Genomic DNA, 26,221 nt, shown 5'->3' on the forward strand with positions numbered 1-26,221 from the left:
ATCAACTTTTACTTCCAGTAAAGTCATATTGTTGATCAAGTCACTTGAAGTGAAAGTACCCTGGGACCAGCGACGTAGAGTTGAACTATCTCCGTTCCGATCCCCCTTGTGGCTGGATCTCAGAGCTCCATACTAATTACGGGGCCTAGGCTTCGGTTGGTTCGGCCTTCAGAGTGACTGATACTTGGCAGCTTTTGGTCGCAGTCACGCAGGCTAAGGGAAGTCGCATGGAGACGGAGCCTCACGCAGGATCTCTTACGACATGCGCCGCATTAATTTTATACAAATATGTTAGTGCTTGCAATTGGGGGTTCCTTCATTCCTACAAGAGCTTGCAAATTGCCTCCACAATTCATCAAACTACTTAAAAGGTCACTGGCTTCTTCAAATGGTATTGAGCATGTTATCTGTCTTGGGAATATGAATGCCAGCGTGGCAACGTTGAAATTCTTGAAAGATATCTCCTCAAACTTACATTTGGTGAAAGGCGAAGAAGATGACATTGGTATTTTGACTCAACAATTACTGGAACTCAAAGGCGAAGAGACTGTCATTCCTTTATACAATGTGATATCCGTTGACAAGCTCAAAATAGGATTCACTCTGGGCATTCAAACCGCCCCGAAAAATGACCCACTCGTATTGCTGACGATAGCTCGAGATTTAGATGTTGATATTTTGTTATGGGGGGGGTTACATAAGATTGAAGCCTACACGATGGATGGAAAATTCTTCGTTAATCCTGGTTCCGCCAGCGGCGCTTTTACTTTCGAACTCCCTGAATATGAGTTGGATGATGAGAAAACAAGCAAGACTCAAGACTCAAACTCAATTGATGAGAAACCTCCACATGCCACAGATGAAGCCAGTACCACTGACGATGTGTCACATTCAGAACTGGGTGGTAGCAATGAGAAGAACGATTTGGAAGATCATCTGGAGAATAATTTCCTGCTGAATAACACCAGTGACAGCCTTGATGACACCAAAACACCTAAGAGGCCGAATGTTGTCGCCTCGACTTCCAAAGAAGATCCTGAGCCCAACGTAGTAGAATACGAAGAAAGCCTCGATTTTGAAAGAATCTATGCGGATACCGAAAATGTGCCTTCCTTTTGCATCTTAGATGTGCAAGGTACAACTTGTGATCTATACATATACACTTGCTTAGAAGGCAACGTTAAGGTTGATAAAGTCGTATATCAAAAGTAATAAAACCTTCATTAATTATAGCCATGATAATCGTACGCAATTAAGCTTGCACCAGAGAGTAATGCAAAACAAACTCCTTTTTTATCTTTGTCCAATTGTGAGGATCGAAAAAGATGTAAACACCACGCTCTACATCCGGAGAAATGAGGACAGGCTCAACCTGGGAGTCTTTGGTGAGCCACACTTGAATATCCTTGTGATACCTCCAATTTCTCAGAACGAGCTCGCGGGCGGCATACTCTTGAAGTGTATCTCTTGGCTTCATATAAAAGATGTAGAAAAGCGTTTCATCGGAAAATGACTGTATCTTCAAGTCGCAAGGACCGGGCGGGGGTATAATATTGTCCGGCTGAATCGATGACGGGAGCGAGAAGTATGGTTCAACTTCCAGTCGCAGAGTTTCCACCCATGGCAGTGCCAAGTTTTTAAGAACTTGTGAATCTTCCAGCAAATCCAAACCATAATTGATAACGTCTGAGCCGATTGCGAACATATTATGGTCATTTTGTTCCATCTTGAGAAAACTCAGCAATCCGCTCATACCATAGTTCTTACTGTCTTGCGATTTGATATCTGTAGTAACGTCAGGGCTCTCATCTTGCGTAGTGGTCCCAAGCCCGGGAGGTAACAGTGACATTAGTGGATCTGAGTCTCGATTTTTTTCGTCGCGCTCTACAGTTTTATGAACGCCACATCCGGAGGCTGGTATTATTGTAATCACAAACTATTCTATGGGATTAATATGTATTTACGCTTCCATTTCTAGTAAGCTTCTGTTACAAGGCTTTGACCAACTCCTCAAACTTTTTAACTTCGTCCCAGCAATTCAACAGCTTACCTTCATTGGCCTTTAAGCAAGACAAAACTGATTCACGTGCCGCTTTAGTCTCTTCAGGTAACTGAACTTCGGTGAGTTTGGCATTCTCCTGGAGAATCAGAGTCAACTGACTGATCTTTTCGTTAGTTTTGGCAACGGAAAGTTCCGGTTTGGGGTTCTTAGCTAAGGCATCGTTCGTTGTTTTATTGAACTTAACCACGGCCTCCTTCTCCAACTTCTTCAATTCTTGAGCAACTCTGTCTTGAATGTAATTTTCGGCATATTGTGCTCTTGAGTAATCCAGGTCCACGCTCGTTTCCAATTGAGAAAGAAAGGACGCGGAGAAGTCCACTGGCAGTTCGGGGTTGAACACCTTTGTCTCCGGCTTGGACGTGGTATTACCCATAGCTATCGGTGTTTAGTGGATTTTGGGATGTGTGGGTGTCCTCCTCTTGAAAAAACCTCTGATTTGATACCGCGATTGTACGAATAAAATCCAATAGCCTATATACAGTATCATCAAGATTGAAGAAAACTATATTTTCATTAAGCCAATTTCCAGTTAGCATACCCTATATTCATATCTATTCTAATCCTGCGGCTCTGTAGATAAGTATTAAAGCCAGATCCGACTCCCCGCCACCGGCTAATTGCTCGATTTTATCTTGAGAGACTTTAGACACTTTGTCGTCATTGAACTTCCACCAAAGATCGTCTTCCAAGCCTTCGTTATCTTTGACAAACGCTTGATAATGCCCTGATTCTGCCGTTGAGCCCTGGTGAGTGATTACAGCTTGCAATTCATAGACAGAAGACGGGTTTTCAGTAGTGGAATCAATATCAACCTTCAGGATCAGCTGAATGTCGTCACGAAACTTCGTTTTGATCGATTCTATCTTCAACTTCTCTTCCTCCATTTGCTCCATGGGGGTCAATGCAGGATCCCGCTTTTGCTTTTTGAAGTCACGAACCACCTCCTCATTGTCCTTCGAAACTTTTCGAAACTTATCACGCATTTCGATCTTCTCTTGCTTGATCAGCGGGTCCAACATTTCAGCTAAGTCAAGTTCAAATGGAAATTGGACCTTCCGAAGAATCTTCAGCTTAGTGGAGGTCTCCCTTTTCCAGAAAAATCTGACAAAATGAACGGTGAGATACTTGGGTAACCGGGTTATCGTGCGTGACACCTCATATTCCGCATTTTGACCCAACGTATCACTGTGACGTTCAATAGTCTCCCTCAACCCCATTAAAATACCGTCTCGTAAAAAATTAATCTTGATGTCGATGTGGCAATTAAGCTTATAAGCATCCTCAAAGGTCACGATTTCTTCTTCTTGTGTTGCAGCGGTACATTTAGTGATGTTTTTGAAGGTAATCTTAAAATCATCGTCGAGACCAAATTCCCTTCTTAACTCACTCAATATCTGAGAAAACGCTTCCTCCGCATCCTGTTGTTTGTATCCCATTGTGTCTCTCTCCGCAAATTGTGGGAACAATTGACGAAACATGATCAAGAATAATTGGGGTGAAATTCGTTGTTCTTTCTTTTCCATACGGTTGAATAACTCTTTCATGGAGTTGATAAGTGCGTTGGATCCACCCTGATAGGACTTAACAGCTTTTTTGACATCAGCTATGTTGAATAATGCCTGTAAGGAGGAGTTCAAATAGCACGTGTTACCCAAATTGGTGAGCCCAGTAGGTTCATTGTTTGTCAGCATAACTTGTTTTAAATCCTCCAAGAACACAACTTTTTCAACAGGCTTTTGCGGAAGCTCCTTATCCGGAGTACCTAAGACCATGATTGGCTTAGACAAATCAAGCTTTGAAACTGGAGTGTCGTCGTTGACCTTACCACCCTTAATCAAAATCTTCTGACGCTCAGGCGGTATAAGCGTTTTCTTTTGAATTGCAAGCTTCAATGCTTTACCGACATCGTCATCCTGAAGCTCAATCTCGTGGGTTTTCCCTGCATTTTTGATGGTGATCTTGACAGTCATATATGGAAGAGGTCGAGTAAACGGTGGCGATTTTTTTTGGTGCGAATTTTGACCACGAAGGATTTTTTGCAGCCAGTCCTTGGAAGATTCAGTTAAAGGGGATTCAAAGATTGAAATGGCTGTTGACTGTCAGGGTTGAATAAGTTGATAGGAAGTATCTGTTATTAGCGAACACTTCTGATTCATGCATTTCTTTCTTACCTTATAATGTCGGGACGCACACATTACGCAACCAAAAAGGATACTTTTCATTCTTCGGTGGAACTATTACCAGTCCGGAACCATGGGTTAATAGGAACCAATATGGATGAATTTCGAACTTGTGCCTCTTTTTGAATGAAACTCGTAAAAAGAAATTCTCCCGAGCGTGAGTCGAACACGCGACCTTGAGATGACAATTCCATTACAGTCTCACGCTCTACCAGCTAAGCTATCGAGAGGATTTTGCAAATTATTGAAATTATTTTAATCCATAGAATAGAACCTAGTCATTTGGCACAAAAATGAGGAAAACAAATATAGTTTATACGCACTACCTCACTCTGCATTCATCTAGCTGAAAGAGTGCTTTGGAGATATTCCTGAAAACCATTTGATGAATTTTGCTCAGATTTCATTTAGCAAAATTCGATACAACTGACAAAGACAAAGCGATTGATAGAATAAACTGAATTTCAAGGTATCATAGGCTATTATTAGGCTAGTTGTAATTCCTTCTGCTTTTCCAGTGATATTTTGATCGCTTTTGGGGCATTTCAAGTTCGTCATTAACCTTTAATTTCGGGTTCTTGTGATGTCACCCCACATATTTGCCCACCTTCGAAACCATTGTCAAATAGTTTACGGAATGTCACGTCGATTAGCGTTTACTGGTCGTCATTGAGTGTTAAGCAGTGCGTTCGCTTTTGGTAGTTTTAAGTATATTTTAAATATTTACCTCGATTTTCGAAATTGAGAAGTATCGACAAAACCAAATCTTGATGCGAGTATTTAGCCTCTGACTTCAAGATATCGCGATCTGGAACTTCTGTGCACCTTTCTCAATTATATAGACACAGACTCTTGGGTGGAATTCACAACAACCTTTATTGATGTATACCACTTGTTGTTCACTACAGATTACGTATAGCGTGGATGCACAAATTCCATTTATTTCCCATGAATGGAATTCCTAATGGAATCCCTAATGGAATCACTAAAGGAATCACTAATGGAATCAACAACATGGCCGGGAAATTGACCGCAAAGCGTGGTTTCGACAATCTGCCTCACAAATTACATCTAATATATTCAATGCATTCTCTTCTCGCTTTAATTACAACAATGGCTGAACGAAAATTGAGTACAATTGGGTGAGCTCACGGTGTGTCCTTACCAACTAAACGGTGTTGTTCTAATAAAATGCAATCACCTCCTCTTTCGGGATCTAGTCCATAAAGGTAAAACATACCTTCCAGAGTAATCACATGAACATGTAGCAAGTTTAATGTTATCGTTTCTCCCAGAGCATTCAGACTCATTCGCTGAGTGGTAGTTGAGTCATCACCATCGTTATCTTCCTTCTGCAGCAAGTACAGTTGAGGAACAACGTCCTGATTTAGCTCAGCGTGAAGAGACGCGATCAGTTTCACGTCTTTGCTCGCCAGACCAATCTTGATCAGCGCAAAATGACGTGTCGGCTCAAGGATCAGAGAAAAGCTCTGTGGCAAGAAATCACCCATTTTTTGGGCAGCTTTGCGGCCTAATGTTTGTGATGAGTGTCGAATTAGTCGGGCCACCAGTAAGCGCGTTTGATCAACGATTGGTTCAGTCCGAGTGCCCTCGTAGTCAGTGGGAAACAGATTTGCCAGACCTGACGAAAGTTTTCGATGCTTCGCAACCTCGATAGGTTCAAATTCGTCATCAGAATCAGACTGAGAATCATGGGCTCCCAAATCATCATATATCTCCTCGTGAAGCAGTGGCGCCAAATTATTTGTCGCGGTTGCATTAATTGCGGATATACTGGTTGTTGGTGATCCAACAAACGAATCGACAGGCAGCAGCGAAACATCGTCTGGTATGCTTTTTGTATATCTCGCATTAATTGCGACTGGCGACTTTTTTCCACCAGCTGTTGTTCCTTGTTGAATTTGAGCCCCTAAAACAGCCTTTTTGCGGGCCAGCTTGGTTGCTAGCGCTTCCTCTTCTCCACAGCGAAAAATGTGCACCGTACCAGAGCTCAGAGTTGCTAGTATGTACCGGTTATCAGATGAAAACCTCAAGCTGTAAATTTTTGTCGGGTAGGTTCCTCGACGAAATTGATAAAACTTTTGACCTGTGGCGACGTCAAATACTCTGATAATTGTTCCTTTCCCAGAGGCAGTAGCCAAGTACTTACCATCGGAAGACAATGCCATCGCAGCCAACGCCGCCTTGTGAGCTTCAATTACCAGCACTGGTTGTAGGGTAGTGAGATTGAATAGAATCACGTCTCCCACACGATTTGGTGTATTCGACACCAGCTGGACGTTATTTTGAACGGAATTGTTGCCTCCATTAGTATTGATCCCGGTTGCTAGTAGCAGGTCATGTGTTATTGTTTTTGGAGGCAGAGGATACGCCAAAAATATCGCACCATTAACGTCTGGCTCGGGCGATACGCTGCAAATACCACCTGGATTTGGCAGAGTCTCAATTGTGTGTAATAGTTTCATAGTGGTGATGTCGTAGATGTAGATCTGATCTTCAAGTAAAACCACCATACGATCCAGCGTGAGGGTAACTTTTAAAATCAGTGTTGCAAAGAGTAAGTCGCAAATTGTCAGCTGGCGCTTAGTATTGATGATTTTAAGTTTTCGGGGCGATTGTCCCGGGTCTTCCCCAATGGCAACCTCGGCCACTAATGACTTGTTGTACAACATCTCAATCAAACCAACAGACTCCTTAGTAGTAGTGGACAAACAAGGTGCAAATTGTGGTCTGCAACTGAAGATGCGATAACCCGTTGTGACTCCCACGGCCACACACAGTGCATCCTGATTAAAGGTGATATAATTGACTTCCGTCTTGCCCATTATGACCACACTTTAAGTGGGGGTTGTCGCAGCTGCGTGGCGTTTTTGGGTGCGCGGTCACTAAGATTGCGGATGGTGACCGGTGGTCTCCGAATGTAGCGGTCATAGTATTGTAGACAATCGGCGCTCTAAGCCCATTTCTGATTGTGACGAAAAAGAAGACTGGCACCATATTTCATCTCTAGGATGGTTAATCAAACCTGGCTATCGGTTATAGGAGTACAGCTTTCTACGATGAGACTACTTATGTTTCGGTTAATGACGATATATGCATTCATCGGTGACTTTGATTTATGAATCTAATGAAAACTCTTGATTCAAATTCCTCAAGTTTGTTTCTGTATGAACCCTCGAGATAACTCCTAATGTCGGCGAATTTGACAAAACTACGTCATGTTCATGACCTTCGGCCGCATCCGCACTCATAGTGATGTCGTTGTAACCGGGAGGACTTAAGCATCGAATATCCTCGTAAATCGGGGGCACTTCATCATCCCAAGCAATGCCTAGTCCCAGACGTTCAGTTAATGGCATTTTAAATTGCATTCTTAACACTCGAGCTGCTCCAGTGGGTATTCCAGCCACTGGAGGACCTGATTCGTAGGTCTCAGAGCCCTCCTGCGACGTCACAGACATTTGAGACTTTGCCTGCTTGACTACAGGTCGCTTATTAACGTCATGTACAACCTCCTCGGCCACCACCACCTCGACCACCAAAGTGTGAGTAACAAATATTCCGCTCTCTGGGTCATCAACATCGCAAGCAACATTAGCGTTGGCTCGAGCGTTTTCATGATTGAAATCCGACCTATTGTCTTCTGTTGAAGCCTTTGTTGTCACTTGTTTTTGCCATCCAGTGGAAAAATCGTACACGTCAATGTGAGCCACAAGCTCCACTTTACCACGACCACTGAAGTCCAGCTTCCAGCCGCTTTTGATTTCTCCATGTGAAACAACCCGGGTTTCCTCGAGATAAATATGCTCCGACGCATCTTCTTCGAAGTTGCGCCGCCTTTGAGTTTGCTCGTGTTCTCGAGCCTCACGCATTAGCAGTGCCAGCCTGAAACCATTCCGTACAAAATCTTCAACAAACGAATCGTGTGCGTCTTCGACCTGATGTTGATGCTCTTCTTCAGATTCTGTAGGTTCGTCCTGATTTCCGCCTTCACTTTGTTGTGCGTTTTCAGCGTTGCGCCCATTGTATTGACTTGGATTCCGCAACAACAGCATGTTCGTTTGTATAGTCAGATGGTGCAAATTGCCGCCCTTACTTTGTACAATATGATTTTGTATGTTCAGTAATCTGGTCTTGCGCTCAGAGGCTTCAACAGCTTCCAATTTATGTTTGTGTTTAGAGCATGTGTACGCCCTAACTTTCACATTCTCTTCAATTTTCCAAGCAAGCTTCCGCATTCTCCAACGCCTCTCACCGCTAACACTAACGATGTTATCAAGTCTCAATTCAATGGGGAAAGACAGTTTAGGATAAAAGACATGTGGAAGTACAGCACCGGCAGTCACTTCTGTTGGCGGAAATACCCTCAACGAATTTCTGTCGGGTCCACGTGGAGTCAGGCGACTAATGTGTAAAGGAATTTTGACAGAAGTAATATGAGAGTCATCCGTTCCCTTAGCCTCTGCAATGAGGTCATATTGAATATATGTGTTGGTGGATGCGGACCCAAGTTTACTCAGGGGTGGTAACAGACCCGGAAGAAGATCAGAGAAGGGATACGCATGACGCCCTTTGTTGAAGACTGTGGGCGATTTAACAACATCCCATCGCGAGATTTCAGTCAACCGCACCTGGCAATCTTTACACAGCGTAACGGATGTCAGGGAAATCATGAATGGTTTAGAGTATCGTATACGCTGAACGATTTTTAGCGTCACGAAATCGATCTTAGTGGTATCATCCGTGGTATCCAAAAATATAAGACCACTGACTATAGCGCCCGCCAGATCGACAGGTGTACCGTATAGCACTATCGGAGGCGACTCCATCCGAATTTGTAGCGTCCACAAGCTGTTCGGTGCGTCCACCAGCCGGGCCAGCAGTGCCGAAGTCATTGGGGATAACACCATTGGCAGAAGGCTCGGTGTACCGCTCTTACTCTTTCGTTTGAGAAACAGCGGTACCATGGTTAGACTTGGGGTCAATTGATTTTTGCACGCGGCGTTTGGCAATGAGTAGAGCGTACAGGACGGCATACAGATATTTAATGGGAACTACAACAAGCGCCCAATTCGGAGAAAGCTTTCATGGTGGTCAAAATCTTTGAAAATTTATACTATGCCTCCATGCACATGACTTTTCTGGATGCCATAAACAGTCTCAAAATGTTAGCTCCCCACTTTGAACTGGGTATATTTTTTTTTGCCCCCTCCCCGCACCCAGCGCCGCGTCACCGCTCACGGAAAATTAAGACACCGTTCACTCGGAAAAATACACTCATCAATGACTACTGTCCACGACGAAGAGCAGATTCTTAACGATGTTGAGGAAGCCGAAGAGTCTTTTCTTGAAGTGTATATAAGATTCAATGCTGACTCCGATAAGGACTACTGTTTCCAGTTGAAGCTGACAACAACTTTTAAAGATCTTCTCAACATCTTTAACATGTTGCCACTTGCACTTCGTCCATCTGTGTTTTACAATAGGATGCCACTTGGTTTCAAAGTCTCCACCTCGCCGGGTTATTTGACGGAAGATGGTAACTTTTTATTCGATGCAAACGCAGAAAAGATTGTCAAGTCCGTGCCTCAAGACGAGGAAGTATCCAAACACTGCTGGCCAGGCCAATTAATCTTGCCTATTTGGGAGTTCAACTCTTTTGGATATTACGCCTTCGTGGCATTTTTATTAACCTGGCTTTATACCGATCTTCCAGACTTCATTAGTCCCACACCTGGCATTTGTTTGACAAATCAAGTTGCGCATGCAATGATTTGGGCTCTGAAATACTTTGGTTACACCAATTTGGCTGTGAAGCTTCAAAGAGATCTTTTTGAAGAATCATCTGTCACCGCACAGTGCTTCTATTTTGCTTTCCATCTTTTCAAGTGCTTTGCGATTTTTGTTTCTTTGTATTTTGGTATTTTCAACCCGATCAAACTCTTCAGATTAACTCCTGGCTCAGTTAAATTGAAAATCACCCGTGAGGAGTTATTGAGTATTGGATGGACCGGCACAGCGAAGGCTGATATAAATGACTACAGAGACTATTATCGTGATTACAAGATCAAAGAACATGGTGGCATGGTCAGCGCTCACAGGGCTGGTCTTTTCAGCAAATTGGGAAACTTGGGTACGCAATTAGGGGAAGGAGAAGGCTACAACACACCTATCGATCAAAAACTGACTCTCAAAGATGACTTAGAGGGTTCTAAGTTGGTATTGAACTATGAGTATTTCACTCAATTGGGACTCACCTTTGCGATGTATATCCAAGATAAGGAGGGACAAGAGCTTGTCGATTGCATCAAACAATACCGGCGGTATGGTTTGTTGCACGCAAACAAAAAACTCAAGGACATTGTGGCGCATCGTAAACTGTTACAACCTCCCTCTGACAACGCTCAACTGATTCTCGAAAATGAAAGGTTGGAAAGAAAAGCAGCAACTCAAAGATGGGCTCGAGGCGAATTTGATAAAAAGCCAAGCGACGAAGCCGCTAATCCTGATAAAAGCATTGAGCTGGAAAAAGTTGAGTAGAATGTACGTTACTTAGTAGAAATACCTTTGTTGATGTGAACTGTCGCGTTTCGCGACAATATATGACACGAACTTTCCTTTCCCACGACAATTCAAGGGTCGGACTACAACGAAGTATACTTGAGGCTCTCAAAAGGTGGTCTGAATTGCAAACACCACATCCATTGATTTACATCAATGGTACTCTGTCCACCAATGTCATAGCAATGTCGAGAACGGCTATGCTTCCAGAAAGCAAGCTTCAACTAATCAATTACCAGAATGTGGATGCTCTTCATGGAATACTCAATGTTATAACCACATGCGACCAACCATCCTTGATTGTTATCGAGAATATACTTCAGCTCGTGGGATCAAGTTACATCGATTGCAATCGACTCATCATAAAGATCATCAAAGCCTGCGACATGTTGGTGCTAATTGGACCACCGAACTCATTCCTCCAACTGCTCATGGATGAAGTTGTACCAATCTAATGTGGTTCAGTTGGACGGATTACATCCAACTGTCCTTGATGACTCCTGCTTGAAACACCTAAACTCACAGTAAGCATCAAAAACGCCGTGAATGATTGCACAGCGGCATTTTGCATTCTCGGAGAAATTAGGGTAAATTGAAACACAAAAACGTTTACGTTTTTTTATTGGAATAAGGTGATCATAGCTGTGAGCATAAGGGTATCATCGAAGCCGTGTAGCTTACCAAGGAGTGAGGAAAATTTACCAGTACCTCGAGAATTAATCTCAGTGTTCATGACTGGAGGTCATGCAAGGCAATGGGAGTTAAAGGGTTACCATGAGTGGTAGTGCGATACAAAAATACTACGAGTAATTATCTTTGTGTAAGTTCATATTTACAGTCCTGTATATATCGGTGTGGGGTAGCTGGCTGAGCCGAGAATACGGGGATAAGGAAAAGAATTCTCTTGAGGCTTTAAGACAATCCCTCGAGGACTACAAAACGCACGCAAACACGTTGTCCCATGCCTTCTCGAGGTTTCTCGAGTGTTATGTCTTCTTCAAGAGCTTCCAATGATGATCTCATCTTATCACCCTGTGATCTGACCGCAACGGTGACAAATGAGATCATCTTCAACGGAACTCTTGTTGAGCACTATGCTAAGGATAGGGCGAAGCTGTCCGTGAATGATTTTGAGGTTGTGGTAATGCAAGGCACCAACAAGATGATGTTCAAGTACTCGCTGGTTGTTCTGTTGGCTGAGCTGTATTTCCAGGATCCACGCGATCTAACTATGAGCCATATTATATGCTACTTGCACTACAATCGAGATCACTTCAATCTTCGAAACGCCAGGATCAATCAAATCCGTTTACTTCATTTGGGGAAGCCGTATTCTATCGAGGACATTTATCTGCAGAATATCGAAAAGATAAACTTACGTGCTTGGAACACTATTCACCTTACGATTGTGCCGAACAAGATCAAGCTGTACAACCATTTCAACGTCGAAGCTTACTTCCGCTACGGCACTCAACGAAGCCCCAAACTATTTGGTGCGAAGCACAAAACATCAAGTCGGGATGATTCTGACGTGAACCGTGCAAAGTGTCGAGATTTACTCCGGGTTATATCTAGAATTCTTAATTGACGCTGGCGTCATTTGAATTATACGCCTTTATTTCACATGTATTAGTGCACCCTATTAACATCGTAACCATTAGTAACCGAAAGCAGCCAACTTTTGCGACACTTCCGATTCTTGTTGAGATTGTTGAGCGGCAGCAACCTTCTTGGCCAAAGCAGCCTTCTTGGCGTAGTATTCGGCCGATCTGAGCTTTCTCTTTTCTTCCAACTTTTCAACAACCGATTCGTACTTCCAGCCGACGTTGGTGGCCAACTTGCCGAGAGTGGTGTACTTTCTACCGGGCTTCAATCTCAAGACTCTGAGAGCTTGGGGAACAACAACTCTCTTCTTCTTGTCGTAAGGAGCGGGGATACCTTCGAACACCTTAAGTCTTTCCAAGGCAGCCTTACCTCTGGCAGTCTTGTGGGGAACCATACCTCTGACAGCCTTGTAGAAGATTCTCGAGGGAGCTCTGAAGTGGAAGGGACCGTGGGTCTTGTTGAATCTGGTACCCTTACGCAAGTAAGCGTGGAAGGTAAGTTGGTTTCTGAATTGAGAACCAGAGATGTTCATGTTTTGGCAACCAACAACGACGATCTTTTGGCCGTTCAAGATTTGCTTGGCCACAATGGAAGCCAAACGACCCAAAAGGTGGCCCTTGGCGTCGATAACAACAACAGGTTCAAAGGAAGACATGGCTCTGTTAATCACGATACCGGAGTGAAAATTTTGTATGCTTGGGACGAGCGCGCTCGGCGTGAGGGTGCGGGATGAGAGGTGTGCGTGAAAGAGTCACGTGGAATAAGTGCGCATTAGGGTTCAAGACCTACAACCATGTTTGGCAGTCAACAAAACTAAAGGAACAATCCGATGAGAGCAATGCCCAAATAGGAAGTCTATAACGATGTGGAGAAAAAGTGCTAAAAAGTTTTGTTGTTCATTAATATGATACAGTTTTGAGCACACACTCAAGATTAAGAGCAATGAAAGCTTAAAATAGGTAGTCTATTAGTGTTTTCAAGTGAGATAAAACGTCTTCACAGAAGAAGGTATTTGGACAAAAAGGAGTCGAGTAAAATTTCAATTTACTCTTCGAACCGTTCAGACATATATTGACCAATCCTACCACATCCTCGAAACAATCAAACAGAATATTTTTTGGATGGATTTCTCTTTTCTTCATAAGCTGCCAAGTCTAAACCTTCGAGCATCCGTTCTCGAATCAAATTATTGGCGTGTTTCACAATGTGCTCAGTTGCACCTTCAATTAGTAAATAGAGCTTTGGAGCTGGCTTCACATCGCGACCAAACTCTACTGGTGGCCAGGTTGGGGCAGTCTTTTGAGATGCATAGAACTGACCCTTATGTGTCACCGACGCATGAGAAGCATCAATAATTTTAGCAAGAGATTCGCGATGCGCAATGTGCCACCTTGCCAGTTGGGGAAGATCGTTAATGACAATACGGGAGTGATACTTTGAGCTGCTGTGACCAGTTTCAGGTGCACATCCTTCGAAGATCTCAAAACTGGGCAATGGTATGTCTGGCTTTGAGATTGCCGTAACGGGTGGTTTCTCAACTGCAGTGTCACCATCAAACAACTTGTGCTGTATGGTCTTCTCCAGCTGACGATTTTCATCGAGGTTTTCCAACCCTTTGCCTCCAAATCCGTAAGAAAATTTCGCCTTGCCTTCCTTCACCAGTTTCAAGAATTTGCGATTTGCGACATCCAATTCACTCGGTAAGTTTTGGCCACTAGCCTTAAAAGCCCGAGCTAAATCGGCAATTGCCCGCTCTTGATTTGACGTAACGAAAGTTATAGCGCGGCCCTTGGCACCTGCTCGTCCAGTACGTCCAACGCGATGAACGTAATCTTCCAAATGGCTGGCAGGGTCATAGTTAATTACGAGATTAAGATTCTTGACATCAAGTCCTCTGGCTGCTATCGACGTCGCGATCAACACATTAACATCACTATCATTATCACTGAAAATCTTGATTGCATGCTTCCGATCGATTTGATCTTTTCCGCCATGTATGGCTAAAGCAGAGAATTTCTCATGCAAAAGACCCACTGAAAGTGTATCAGCCATGCTTTGCAGCTCGACAAAAATTAAAACTTTGCCATGGTTGTGTCTGAAAAAATCCGCTAGTATTTCAACTAAGTAATCAAACTTAGCATCATGCACATTCGAAGAGTCGGCTGAATTGAAAAGCTTCACCTCTTGATGTATTTCACTTGCAACAGTTGAAATCTCACCAATAGTAATTTTCAATGGTTTATGAACCATAACTCTCCGTGCAAGCGTCGCCATTTTCTTTGGAAAAGTGGCCGAAAATAAGACAGTCTGATGATCCGGCCTTGTGACTTGAGAGAGAATCTTTGTGACTTGCGGTTCAAATCCCATGTCAAACATTCTGTCTGCTTCGTCCATGACCACATAACTGCACCGATGTAAATTGGTGACGCGGCCGCCGTTAGCTGCGAGTAAGTCGATCACCCTACCTGGTGTACCCACTATTATCTCCACACCACGCTTGAGATCCGCAATTTGCGTCTCGATACTAATCCCTCCATAACAGCACACGGCAGAAAATCCCAGAAATTTTGTAGCTTCTTTGTATATCTGTAATGCCAATTCACGAGTGGGGGTGAGGACAAGTGCCACGGGGCCATCTCCACTTTCAAGTTGAGGTTGCCCTTGTACATGACGAAGCAAGGGGAGCAAAAATGCTAGTGTTTTCCCTGATCCGGTTTTGGCAATGCCCACCAAATCCCGCCCCATAAGTAGTGCAGGAATTGCTTGCGCTTGAATGGGAGATGGCTTATCATAACCATACTCCGCTATAGTTGCCATCAAATTCGAAGGCAACTGCATTTCTTGCCACGAAGTGACGGGTTTAGGGGGGGTATCACCCTCAACATCCACCACACCCCACAGGTGTCGGATAAGATCCATTTCAGCGTCATCAATATCAGCTGGCTCATTGTAAAAGCATTTCCTGACAGCACCATATGTCGTTGATGGAGGTGGCGCGATGAGGATCTTCTCTTGATTCAACTTTGCGAGCTTGGATGTGAGAAGACTATCCTCCTCCACCTCTTCAAGATTCTCGTCAAAGATATCATGCTCTGGTACCACATTGAACTCAGGTGTTGTAGTTTGGGAGAGCGTGCTGACAAACTTATCGAGCTCGTCTACTTCATCTCCAGAAACTGATTCGTGCCGTGTATTTGATGACCCTTTCGGTGGAGCGAACTTTTTAATGCCCTCATTCAGATTCTCCTCATCAAATACGTAGCCCTTGCGTTTTTTTTGATTGACCGGTTGAGTATTCTTGATGGTTTTAATTGCAAAAGTGAGTTGTGGTTCTGCCGCAGACTCTGAGCGACCTTGCAAATCTTTTTGCCGCTTGATTTCTTGAAGCTTGGCACGTCGTAGAGCGAGCTTCTCTTCTCGTGATAGGTTAGTAGCCATCTGTATGAAGAGTTTCTATACTTGGTTCGGTGTTGTGGGGGATGACTTAGAGTATCTTCTCAATCGCGTGCTTTGCCGCGCTCATAACTGCACGATACATGTATCGAATTTATCTTTCGTAAATTATCCTAAACTATGAAAACTAAACAACAATCTCACCAGCCTCAATTGCCTTGTTCAAAACCGATAAAATGGCTTCGAATGATGCCTGCGAAACATCGGGATTGATCCCGCAGCCCCATCTACTAACCTTATTGCCGGACACATCCTTGTACGACAACTCCACATAAGTTGCAGCCTTCGATTGCGAGTCCTTACCAAGTGAGTGCTCCGTATAATTCAAGACTTCAAAATTCAGACCAAATTTACTGTTGATGGCATCAACAAATGCAGAAATGGGACCATTCCCAACACCGGCAATAGTATCCTTAGATCCACCATTGTTCAAAATAACGAACACCTCTCTGTCGTTGGAATCACGCTTCTTGGTGATTTCGAAATCCTTCAAAGAAATAGGCGACAGCGAGAAGTATAAGGATTGACAAAGCTCGGTAATTTCCTCAGTCTTCAACTCACGACCCAACGAGTCGGCATGAGATTGAACTGCGGATGAAAACGCCACTTGCATGCCTCGGGGCAAATCTAAACCGAGAGAACGCAAAATGACCCATGCGGCCCCACCTTTACCTGATTGCGAGTTGACTCTAATGACAGCCTCATACGAGCGGCCAATATCTTTAGGGTCCAACGGCAAGTAAGGAATTCTCCATTCGCCATCGTTTGACTTTTCGTGCTTGGAGAAACCCTTCTTGATAGCGTCTTGATGAGATCCTGAAAATGCACACACCACAAGAGAGCCACCGTAGGGAGCTCTGGGGTGCACATGAATCTTCGTGCAACGCTCGGCGATCTCAATGATTTCTTCGATGTTAGAGAAGTCAAGATTAGGACTGACCCCGTGCGTGTACATGTTGAGAGCCACCGTTACCAAGTCAACATTACCGGTTCTTTCACCCGAGCCAAACAAGCACCCTTCGACTCTGTCAGCACCTGCTAACAAGCCAAGTTCCGCAGCAGCAACCGAACAGCCACGATCGTTGTGAGGGTGCACCGAGATAATGCATTTTTCTCTTTCCGAAATGTTGTTGCAAAAGTATTCGATTTGATCAGCGTACACATTGGGACCCGCAACTTCAACAGTGGCAGGAAGATTGAAGATGATAGGTTGCTCAACGGTAGGCTCCCAGGCAGCTTTGACGGCTTCGCAGATTTCAACTGCAAAATCCGTAGGGGTGTCAGAGAAACATTCAGGGGAGAATTCATAAGTCCATTCAGTCTCTTGCATAGCATGGTCATCTTTCGTGAGCGATCTGACCAATTTCGTCGTCTCGACGGCTTTAGCAATTGCCTCTTCCTTTGACATATTAAATACGACATCTCTGAAAACGTTTGAGGTAGCCAAGTAAGTGTGAATGCACGCTTTCTTGGCCCCCTTCACCGATTCAACCGTGCGGCGAACCAAGTGCTCTCTCAGTTGGGTCAACACCTGGATCATGACATCGTCAGGTGCATTTTCAACAGCGTAGCGTGTGAAGTCAAAATCAGTTTGGGACGCGGAGGGAAAAGCCACTTCAATTTCTTTGAAGCCCATGTCGACCAATTTGTGGAAAAACTCCTTCTTTTGCAGGATCAGCATCGGATCAGGAAGAGACTGATTACCATCGCGTAAATCAGTGTTAAGCCACCGAGGTGCCCTGGTAATTTGTTTGTTAGGCCACTGCCTGTTTGGTAAATCGACGCCTTTGAAGGCTTTATATTTGACCAGAGGATCCTTGAGCATATTGGCCATTACCAATGTGGCTGGCGGAACCAGCTTTCGGGCTGTTGCCACTATTGTGGTCAGAAACAGACGAATAGACATCATAATTCTGTGAGTAAGTGGGGTTGGACACTTTTAATGTCCTCAAAGGCCGGTATAGGCGGCCTATATGTAGGACCAATGCGGGAGCCCGACTTGGTGAACCTAGTTTGAGTTATCGAGACTCCGTTCAGGCTTGAAGAACGTCTCGATCAAAGTTCAGCGATGTCTCGAGATCAACATAAAATGTCTCCTATTGGTTTAGTTTAGATGGAGTCGTTTGCGTAATTAATCGTTGATGACGTCAAAAATATGCTGTGCCGGTATCGGCGCGCTACTTTTATGAACACTTAAGTGAGGGGAAGTCAGAAAACTGCAAAATTTGAGGAATGCTCCGCACGAATGTCTCACGTCGCGCAAAACGATACATCATTCTGAAAACGAACATTACGCACGTGACTTGAAAATCTAAACGAAGGTGCTCGATACAAGGGCGTTTAATCTAAGAATGGTTAGCGAATAAAGTGAAAGTACGATTTTGAAAGTTCAACTGTCACAATTTTACTCATGCAATGTCCCTACAGAATATTGGAGTTTGTCACTATTTGGTTGTTGTGGGTTCCGATGAGATGAACATCCTGCAGAGAACTCCACGCACAGGATTAACGATGAGATGGCCTCGTTTGCTTTATATTTTTCAAATACTATAGGGAACAATGGCTAAAGTTTCAAAATCCGGCAAGAATGCCAAACCTGTGAAGAAGCAAGAGTCTCTGGACTCTGAGTCGTCGCTGTCGTCGTCGCTGTCATCGTCTCTGTCGTCGTCTCTGTCTTCTGAGTCTTCGTCAGACTCTGAGTCGCTGGACTCTGAGGAAGAATCAAAGGACGCTAAGGCTTCCAAGGCTTCATCTGACTCTGACTCTGACTCATCCAGCTCCTCTTCCTCTTCTTCCGACTCTGACTCCTCCCTGGACTCGGAAGATGAAGCTGAGGACAAGGAAGCTTCGAAGGAAGCGACCACTGAATCGTCTACCTCGTCTTCAAAGTCAAGCTCGGACGCGCTGAGCTCCTCCGACTCGTCTTCCGACTCCGAAGCTGATGATGAATCCTCTGGTGATGAAGGCAAGGAGACCAAGAAGGTTGATGCTCTGTCGTCTAGCTCGAGCTCTGAGTCCGACTCGGACTCGGATTCTGATTCGGACTCGGACTCTGATTCGGACTCGGAAGACAAGACCTCCACCAAGAGAAAGGCTGAAGACTCTGAACCCGCCGATGTCCAAACTAAGAAGGCTAAAACTGAGGAGTCCGAACCGGCTACTTTGTTTGTTGGTCGACTCTCGTGGAACATTGATGATGACTGGCTTAAGCGTGAATTTGAACCTTTGGGTGGCGTGATCGGCGCCAGAGTTATGATGGAACGCGGTACTGGTAGATCTAGAGGTTACGGTTACGTTGACTTTGAAACCAAGGAAGCTGCCCAAAACGCTCTTGACCAATTCCAAGGCCGTGAGATCGACGGTAGACCCATCAACTTGGACTTGTCGACTGGCAAGCCCAAGCAGTCTAGCACTGAAAACAGAGCTAAGCAATTCGGCGACTCCCAGTCGCCCCCCTCTGACACTTTGTTCATCGGTAACTTGGCTTTCGATGCTGACCGTGATGAATTGTTCAACATTTTCGGTGAACACGGTACTGTAATTTCTTGCAGATTGCCCACTCATCCCGACACGCAGCAACCTAAGGGCTTTGGTTACATTCAAATGGGCTCCGTTGATGAAGCCAAGGCTGCTTTGGAGGCCTTGAACGGCGAATACGTGTTCAACAGACCCATCAGATTAGACTTCTCGACCCCGAGAGACCCTTCGACCAGACCGTCTGGTGGTAACAGAGGTGACAGGGGAGGTTTCAGAGGCGGCAGAGGTGGCTTCAGAGGTGGCAGAGACAGATCTGGCACTCCCTCGAGACAAGGTACTCCTTCCAGAGGTCCCTCAGCTGCATCTTTCCAAGGTACCAAGAAGACCTTCGACTAATTTAGATCACCTATATTGACTGTATAATAGATATAAATGGAATTGCGTTTAGCACTCGTAGTCGACTGGAATTGTCTCTAGCTCAAACCCAATAGATGGCTATGCTTATTTAGCCCAGTCTATGAGTTTATATCGTTTTTAAGTGTTTGATTGATGCGGTAGCATTCCAGTATCATATGAACGATTCATTACAAAATTCAGCTTAACAGACAATATTGCAAATGAAACGAATGAACCGCTATTGGGAACTGTCAGTCATTCCACAAATTTTTGATTAACGCATCGATCAAGGGATATATTACGATGTGGCCAATTTTCTTCAGTCTTGTAGAAGTGGTAAGAAATTGACACAAGCTTTGAAACCAACATGATGAAATTAGTCTCGTAATACTTGACTCAACTATCTATTTGCATTGCAGATTGGTTCATCTTAGTGATATAACTATTAAAGTTCTGTTTTTGAAACCAGATTTCAATTCAGACAGAGGTTCATTGTGATTTCTTAGTTTAGAATCCCTATTGTATACTAATCACCAACTTGCAACATATTGCATAGCACCAACAGTAGAGTCCTTACTCTAGAAGTTGTCAATACCGTTGCATTTGGCGGATTTGGTGGTGTACTTTTCTTTTTGTTGCTACACAATTCACCTGAACACTACGCAAGGAATCTTAGCGCTAGCCTTTTTTATTTTGGTCATAATCGATCGATCACTTCGTCTGGCTGCATTTTATGCATAGCGCTGGAAGAGCTCAATACTTGTGGAGGTTGGAACCACGATCATCCTTGGTAATTTGCGTCTCGTGCCCCTAACCTAGATTCCCGACTCCCACAAATAACGTGCGAACTATTCTGACGCTATGACCTTCAAACCGATCAGCGATATCATCAACACCCTGGCTCCCAGAGACAGCCAAGAGATATACGGAGAACCAGAGAACTTCTTCGAGATTGAAGTTCGTAACCCAGTGACTCATAATCTGGGTGGCAACCCCTACACCGATTATGAGATCGTGTGTCGAACTAATATTCCAGCGTTCCGCAAGCGCCAATCACGGCTTCGTCGGCGATACAGTGACTTCGTTGCCTTCCGGAAGATATTGGAACAAGAGCTGACTAGAGTAATCATCCCCCCTCTCCCTGCCAAGATCATTTTGACATCTAACAAATTCAATGATGTCAACATTGAGAAACGGCGTCAAGGTCTTGAAAAGTTCTTGACAACAGTCTCCTCACACCCCTTGTTACAGACCGAGTCAAGACTGCTTATTGAGTTTATCCAAAATGATCAGTGGGATCCGAAATCTCACGTATGAGATCAAATGTGCATTTCAAATTGAATCTTACACTTATCATCCTTGAGTTCGAGGAACTAAATCTTTAAAGCTGATTTACGGTTTTTCAATGTCGAAATCGCTGCACCCGATTCGTTACGGAATACCTAAGAGTCGAATAACCGCGACGCCTATATCTTTTTAATACAGTTAGGCCTTAGCAAAACTCGCAAGCCTCAAACCTACAATAATCATCCTCTTCGTATATTTCATAATTCAAATTTAGTTGAAGGCTCTCTTCAAAGGCGACACCAATTGCTTGCCTTGGTAGAATTCAATTACTTTAGCAGCCTTGTCGGACACACCATCGACGGTGAAGCCAAACTTCTTGTACACGTCGGGACCCTTACCCGAAGCACCGAAGGTGTTCAAACCGAATTGTTCATGCGAGTACTTAGACCAGCCGAAAGTAGACATGACTTCGAGCGACATGATGGGAACGCCGTCGGGCAAAACAGACAACTTGTAGTCTTCGGGTTGCTTGTCGAAGGTGAGGAATTCAGCCATAGAAACAACTCTGACCTTGTAACCTTCACCAGCCATCTTCTTAGCAGTGTCAATCGACAAAGACACTTCAGAACCAGAAGAGACAATGATCAAGTCCGGGTTCTCGACAGGGTACACAACATAACCGCCCTTCAAAGCATTCTCAATAGAAGAGTGTTCCAATTGGGGCAAGTTTTGTCTAGTCAAAGCGATGATCGAAGGAGTGTGGGTCGATTCAATCGCCGCTTGGTAAGCAGCCGAGACTTCATTACCGTCGGCGGGTCTCCACACCATCAAGTTGGGAGTAGCTCTGAAGTGAGCCAAGGTTTCGATAGGCTGGTGAGTAGGGCCATCTTCACCCAAACCAATGGAGTCGTGGGTGGCAACCCAAATGACGGGGAATTCGGAGAGAGCCGACAATCTCACGGCACCGGAGGCGTAAGAAACGAAGTTAAGGAAGGTACCACCAAAGGCCTTGTAACCGGCCCCAAAGGCGTGAATACCGTTCATGATGGCACCCATACCGTGTTCTCTGACACCATATCTGATGTAGACACCATCGTAGTCGCCGAGACCAGTGGAAGGAGGTTGGAAGTCAATAGTGCCCTTAGCCTTGGTCAAGTTGGAACCGGTCAAATCAGCAGAGCCACCAATGAGCTCAGGGAGTTCAGCGGTAATGTTGTCAAGGACCATTTCCGAAAGCTTTCTGGTGGCCAAAGCCTTGTCCGAGCTAGTGTAAGTGGGCAAAGCCTTGGTCCAGTCGGCAGGCAACTTGCCATCAATTCTTCTTTGAAGTTCGGCACCTTGCTTTTCTTCAGCAACGTAGTTCTTGACAAGGTTGATCCAGTCATTGTAAACCTTCAAGTTTTTGGTGACGTGCTTGGCAGCAAACTCTTCGACTTCGGCGGGAATGACGAACGATTGTTCGGGGTCGAAACCAAACTTCTTCTTGAGTTGGGCAACATCATCGGCCTTAAGGGGAGCACCGTGGACACCGTGAGTGCCTTGAAGCAACGACCCGTAACCAATGACAGTGGTAACCTTAATCAAGGTGGGCTTACCCTTGGTTTGCTTGGCTTCATCAATGGCTTTTTGAATGGCGTCAATGTCGTCGTCACCATTGGCCACGTGCAAGACATTCCAGCCGTAGGCCTTGTATCTTTCAAGGACGTTTTCGGTGAAAGCGACGTTGGTGTCACCATCAATGGTGATGTGGTTGTCATCCCAGAAAGCAATCAAGTTGTCCAATTGCAAGTGACCAGCAAGAGAGGAAGCTTCCGAGGAGACACCTTCCATCAAGCAACCGTCACCCAAGATACAGTAGGTGTAGTTGTCGGAAACGGTGTATTTGTCGGTGTTGAATCTGGCAGCAAATTGCTTTTGGGCAATAGCCAACCCAACAGCATTAGAAATACCTTGACCCAAAGGACCGGTAGTAACTTCAACACCGTCAATGTCGGCTTCAGGGTGACCAGGGGTCTTCGAATTGACTTGTCTGAACTGCTTCAAGTCATCAACGGTAGTCTTGTATCCGTAAAGGCACAACATAGCGTACAAAAGAGCACAGGCATGGCCATTGGACAAGACAAATCTGTCTCTGTTGGGCCAATTGGGCTCCTTGGGGTTGAACTTCATGTTCTTGAAGATAACATGAGCAGTAGGTGCCAAGCCAAGGGGAGCACCAGGGTGACCAGAATTGGCCTTCGACACCTCGTCGACTGCAAGAAGTCTGATGGTGTTAATGAATTTTTCTTCAATCGACATGAAAATAGGTACGTGGGGTGAAAAATTGCGGGTGTACACTTTTTTTTATACGGACAGCTATAGATGCTTTCTGTGCACCGCACACCCCTTCACGTGCCTGTGGAGAGAGAATGGAGTAGAGATGCCCGAAAAAATGTTTTTGGACTATAACCATTAGTCAATGCTTCGTGTGAGCCGTTGTAACTGTTTTGAAACATCAATGGAGTAATCCATTGTCACGTAATTGAGTAGATTAGCCTACCTAGTGAATGCAGCTAAGTGATTACGCGGCAGAGTGTCTATGGAGATGGCACATATTGCACCGGTCAGTGTTTATTAACGCAAATCATTTGATTTCATTGTGTAACCGAGTTTTTACTCGAGTGTAGGCCACTCCATTTCATCATACATAATTATGCAGCGTCCTTAGTCATAGGATCAGAGACACTAACTATAATTGCTGTAATCCCTATTACTACAATCTTTGTAATCAAAGTAGAGTTCAGATATCCAAGCGAAAAAGCATTATACTTGTTGTAAGATTGATGTCATCTTTATAACGCGATAAGCATTCAGCGGGAAGTCTTCCAAACGCGTGATGAAACCCAAGTAAATTTGATTCATTGCAATTATTCCAGCTTGCATGTCTATTTCCAAAATTCAAACTCTTCGAGATAAGTTATTGTCTTCAATCAAAGAATATTACTTTGTTGGGGTTCGTCGAGCCAAGTCCTTTAGTTCGAATCCACTCCGCGTATTTGCTATGTACCACGTATCACCTTTGATGTGTAGTTACGATCACAATTCCAATTAAGCACGATGACGTATTGCGAACGGCGTTGAAACCCGCCCCAGAGCCTAAATACGGGATAGATTGTACTTATGCGATCGTTAAAATATAAAGCCAAATTGATATTGTTAAGAGACCACGAAATTACTCTGGATCATCAAATGGAGAGCGCGTGTCCTCATCTCTTCGGAAGAGGGGTGTGTCCAAAACGTAATCATTCTCAAGAGAAGAGATTTCACCCCTAGGTGTGTCGAAATTGATGAAATCAAGTGCGATTTCTGGTTGTTGGGATGTGCGATTTCGAACAGCTCCCGACTCAAGCACAAGTTCTCGTTCGGATAACGCGACCTCAGAGGTATTCGAATGGTGACTGATTGTACTGAGTGGCACCAGACTAACGAAGGTCAATGGGGCGTGTCCAGGGGCAATGATCAGAGGCGAAGCCAACGAGATATGCGTTTCATCGGTGTGACTTGATGAGATTGTCATACTGTCAGGCCTAGCCATAGGTGGTTTTGGCCGACGGAATGACGCCGCTCTTGTGATCTCCCCAATGTCCAGGTCAATGTCCAGATCCAGATCTTCCTCTACAGTAGATGAATGTGCAACGACGGCAGATTCATCGGCAAGATCCTGGGGAATATAGTCCTCCTCTTCCAGTTCTTCTTCCTCCTCGATTTTTTCAACATTTACCAACCTTGGCTGAGCCTTGATAGCTGTCATCGTGGCGTCTCCAGTTTGTGTTAACATGGCAGGATTTGCTGTATTGTTGGCACGTACAACGTCGCCAATAATCAGAGCATTTTCGATTGTGTTAAGGTCGGAGAAAATAGATTCCAGCTCCGACGAGTAAATTGAACGTGTGTTGTTCTTCGTAGGACGTACCGTGACCCCTGGGATATAGGCGATCGGCAATATATTCAGCGCATTGCTAGTAGAATCCGTAGTGGCCATCGAATTACGATATGTCGAAGGAGCGACATCGTTATAGGCCGGATTAAGTTGAGCATTCGCTTGCCGAACAATCTGCTTTTGACGCTCACGTCTCGCTTGGGCCGCCTGCGACCTCTTTGCGCCAGGATAAGTTGGTTTAGTGAACGACTCATAAGAGCTTATGCGCTTCGATCGTGTCATACGAGACAGCAGTTTCTCCAGATTGACTACGATCTCATTCAGCAGCGCAATACCATCTCCATTATGGGAATCGATATTGCTGATGCAGTAATCTGAATCATCGTCTTTTTCGTCATCATCGAATTGTACGGGATGCTTCTTGCGGTAGCGATAAATCAACCAGCCGACCACCCCAATAACCGCTAAGAATACGACACCACCGACGACACCCCCAACAATCCCCCCTACTGGGGTTTTATGTGATCCAAGGCTTGTGAGTTCATCGGTCAGACATTGTATTTGAGGGCACAGATCGCAGGTTAACGTGGTCATCGTACACGTTTGCCCATCAGGACACGCACCCTCACACGAGAGCTTTTGACATAGCAGCTCATCTATACAGCCGTCGGCACGCTTCGAAAACAAGCGGTAGTCAACAATCATAGTCGCGAAGCAGGGAAGCTGTCAGAAAAAGTTATCCACAAATTCGACCCGTTATACGTTCAAAGGAAGCCACGAAGATACCTGAGTATCACTTAGTTATCTGTCGATCGGATCGGTATGGTTGGAAAGGTGAGCTGTTGGTGTAGGAAAAAAAGGCCGATGCTAAGAAAAAGGGCGATGCTAAGAAAGGGCGTGGCTTTTGTGATCTCAAAATTATTACTTCATTGGAATGGGAAGGTCGTGTCTCATGCAAGGCGCGCCAATGCAGGGAGGTAAGGCACCTCCCACATTTTAGGGGTTGAAATCAACGTTGGGGACGTGCCACAACGACACACTGATCGGTTGACCTGGTAAATGATAGACCATGAACCTCCACATATACACTGATGATCCTGATATCTAGATCAAACCTTATCTCTGCTTCTTTGGTAACGACTGACAACTTCGCGATATGGTTATTTTTTTTCGGAAGGTCTAGACCTCATGCTTCGCCACTCACAATGGGGGCCTCCTGTGAATGCATCGGACTTCAGGGGAAAATCAACTTGTTTGTGC

The 26,221-nt window shown here is 44.6% G+C and overlaps 13 protein-coding genes across 13 annotated transcripts; 4 read left to right on the forward strand and 9 right to left on the reverse strand. All coding sequences in view use genetic code 12, as the record gives it.

The window, feature by feature from the left end:
- Positions 1-288: 288 nt before the first annotated feature.
- On the forward strand, positions 289-1,212 carry DIURU_002420 (retromer subunit; the record flags this gene model as incomplete). The annotated part of the gene is made up of 1 exon (XM_034155070.1): positions 289-1,212. One exon carries the CDS (start codon positions 289-291, stop codon positions 1,210-1,212), a length of 924 nt encoding a protein of 307 aa, XP_034012836.1.
- Positions 1,213-1,252: 40 nt separating this feature from the next.
- On the reverse strand, positions 1,253-1,849 carry DIURU_002421 (CCR4-NOT core subunit; the record flags this gene model as incomplete). The annotated part of the gene is made up of 1 exon (XM_034155071.1): positions 1,253-1,849. The coding sequence occupies one exon, from the start codon at positions 1,847-1,849 to the stop codon at positions 1,253-1,255; it is 597 nt and encodes a 198-aa protein (XP_034012837.1).
- A 139-nt stretch (positions 1,850-1,988) lies between these two features.
- Positions 1,989-2,435, reverse strand: DIURU_002422 (uncharacterized protein; the record flags this gene model as incomplete). Its single annotated transcript, XM_034155072.1, has 1 exon — positions 1,989-2,435. The coding sequence occupies one exon, from the start codon at positions 2,433-2,435 to the stop codon at positions 1,989-1,991; it is 447 nt and encodes a 148-aa protein (XP_034012838.1).
- Positions 2,436-2,613: 178 nt separating this feature from the next.
- Positions 2,614-4,032, reverse strand: UBP6 (ubiquitin-specific protease; the record flags this gene model as incomplete). The annotated part of the gene is made up of 1 exon (XM_034155073.1): positions 2,614-4,032. One exon carries the CDS (start codon positions 4,030-4,032, stop codon positions 2,614-2,616), a length of 1,419 nt encoding a protein of 472 aa, XP_034012839.1.
- A 1,358-nt stretch (positions 4,033-5,390) lies between these two features.
- On the reverse strand, positions 5,391-9,092 carry DIURU_002424 (phosphoinositide binding protein; the record flags this gene model as incomplete). The annotated part of the gene is made up of 2 exons (XM_034155074.1): positions 5,391-6,953; positions 7,449-9,092. The coding sequence occupies 2 exons, from the start codon at positions 9,090-9,092 to the stop codon at positions 5,391-5,393; spliced, it is 3,207 nt and encodes a 1,068-aa protein (XP_034012840.1).
- Positions 9,093-9,546: 454 nt separating this feature from the next.
- DIURU_002425 (uncharacterized protein) lies at positions 9,547-10,803 on the forward strand (the record flags this gene model as incomplete). Its single annotated transcript, XM_034155075.1, has 1 exon — positions 9,547-10,803. One exon carries the CDS (start codon positions 9,547-9,549, stop codon positions 10,801-10,803), a length of 1,257 nt encoding a protein of 418 aa, XP_034012841.1.
- Positions 10,804-12,481: 1,678 nt separating this feature from the next.
- RPL16A (60S ribosomal protein uL13) lies at positions 12,482-13,084 on the reverse strand (the record flags this gene model as incomplete). Its single annotated transcript, XM_034155076.1, has 1 exon — positions 12,482-13,084. The coding sequence occupies one exon, from the start codon at positions 13,082-13,084 to the stop codon at positions 12,482-12,484; it is 603 nt and encodes a 200-aa protein (XP_034012842.1).
- A 446-nt stretch (positions 13,085-13,530) lies between these two features.
- Positions 13,531-15,867, reverse strand: PRP5 (DEAD-box RNA helicase; the record flags this gene model as incomplete). The annotated part of the gene is made up of 1 exon (XM_034155077.1): positions 13,531-15,867. The coding sequence occupies one exon, from the start codon at positions 15,865-15,867 to the stop codon at positions 13,531-13,533; it is 2,337 nt and encodes a 778-aa protein (XP_034012843.1).
- Positions 15,868-16,009: 142 nt separating this feature from the next.
- LEU4 (2-isopropylmalate synthase) lies at positions 16,010-17,791 on the reverse strand (the record flags this gene model as incomplete). Its single annotated transcript, XM_034155078.1, has 1 exon — positions 16,010-17,791. One exon carries the CDS (start codon positions 17,789-17,791, stop codon positions 16,010-16,012), a length of 1,782 nt encoding a protein of 593 aa, XP_034012844.1.
- Positions 17,792-18,441: 650 nt separating this feature from the next.
- Positions 18,442-19,755, forward strand: DIURU_002429 (uncharacterized protein; the record flags this gene model as incomplete). Its single annotated transcript, XM_034155079.1, has 1 exon — positions 18,442-19,755. One exon carries the CDS (start codon positions 18,442-18,444, stop codon positions 19,753-19,755), a length of 1,314 nt encoding a protein of 437 aa, XP_034012845.1.
- Positions 19,756-20,616: 861 nt separating this feature from the next.
- DIURU_002430 (uncharacterized protein) lies at positions 20,617-21,072 on the forward strand (the record flags this gene model as incomplete). Its single annotated transcript, XM_034155081.1, has 1 exon — positions 20,617-21,072. The coding sequence occupies one exon, from the start codon at positions 20,617-20,619 to the stop codon at positions 21,070-21,072; it is 456 nt and encodes a 151-aa protein (XP_034012846.1).
- A 240-nt stretch (positions 21,073-21,312) lies between these two features.
- Positions 21,313-23,340, reverse strand: TKL1 (transketolase; the record flags this gene model as incomplete). Its single annotated transcript, XM_034155082.1, has 1 exon — positions 21,313-23,340. The coding sequence occupies one exon, from the start codon at positions 23,338-23,340 to the stop codon at positions 21,313-21,315; it is 2,028 nt and encodes a 675-aa protein (XP_034012847.1).
- Positions 23,341-24,253: 913 nt separating this feature from the next.
- Positions 24,254-25,666, reverse strand: OPY2 (Opy2p; the record flags this gene model as incomplete). The annotated part of the gene is made up of 1 exon (XM_034155083.1): positions 24,254-25,666. One exon carries the CDS (start codon positions 25,664-25,666, stop codon positions 24,254-24,256), a length of 1,413 nt encoding a protein of 470 aa, XP_034012848.1.
- Between the last annotated feature and the right edge of the window lie 555 nt (positions 25,667-26,221).

Source organism: Diutina rugosa (genome assembly GCF_008704595.1).
Source record: "Diutina rugosa strain CBS 613 chromosome Unknown scaffold10_size284702, whole genome shotgun sequence".
Classification (NCBI taxonomy): Eukaryota; Fungi; Ascomycota; class Pichiomycetes; order Serinales; family Debaryomycetaceae; genus Diutina; species Diutina rugosa.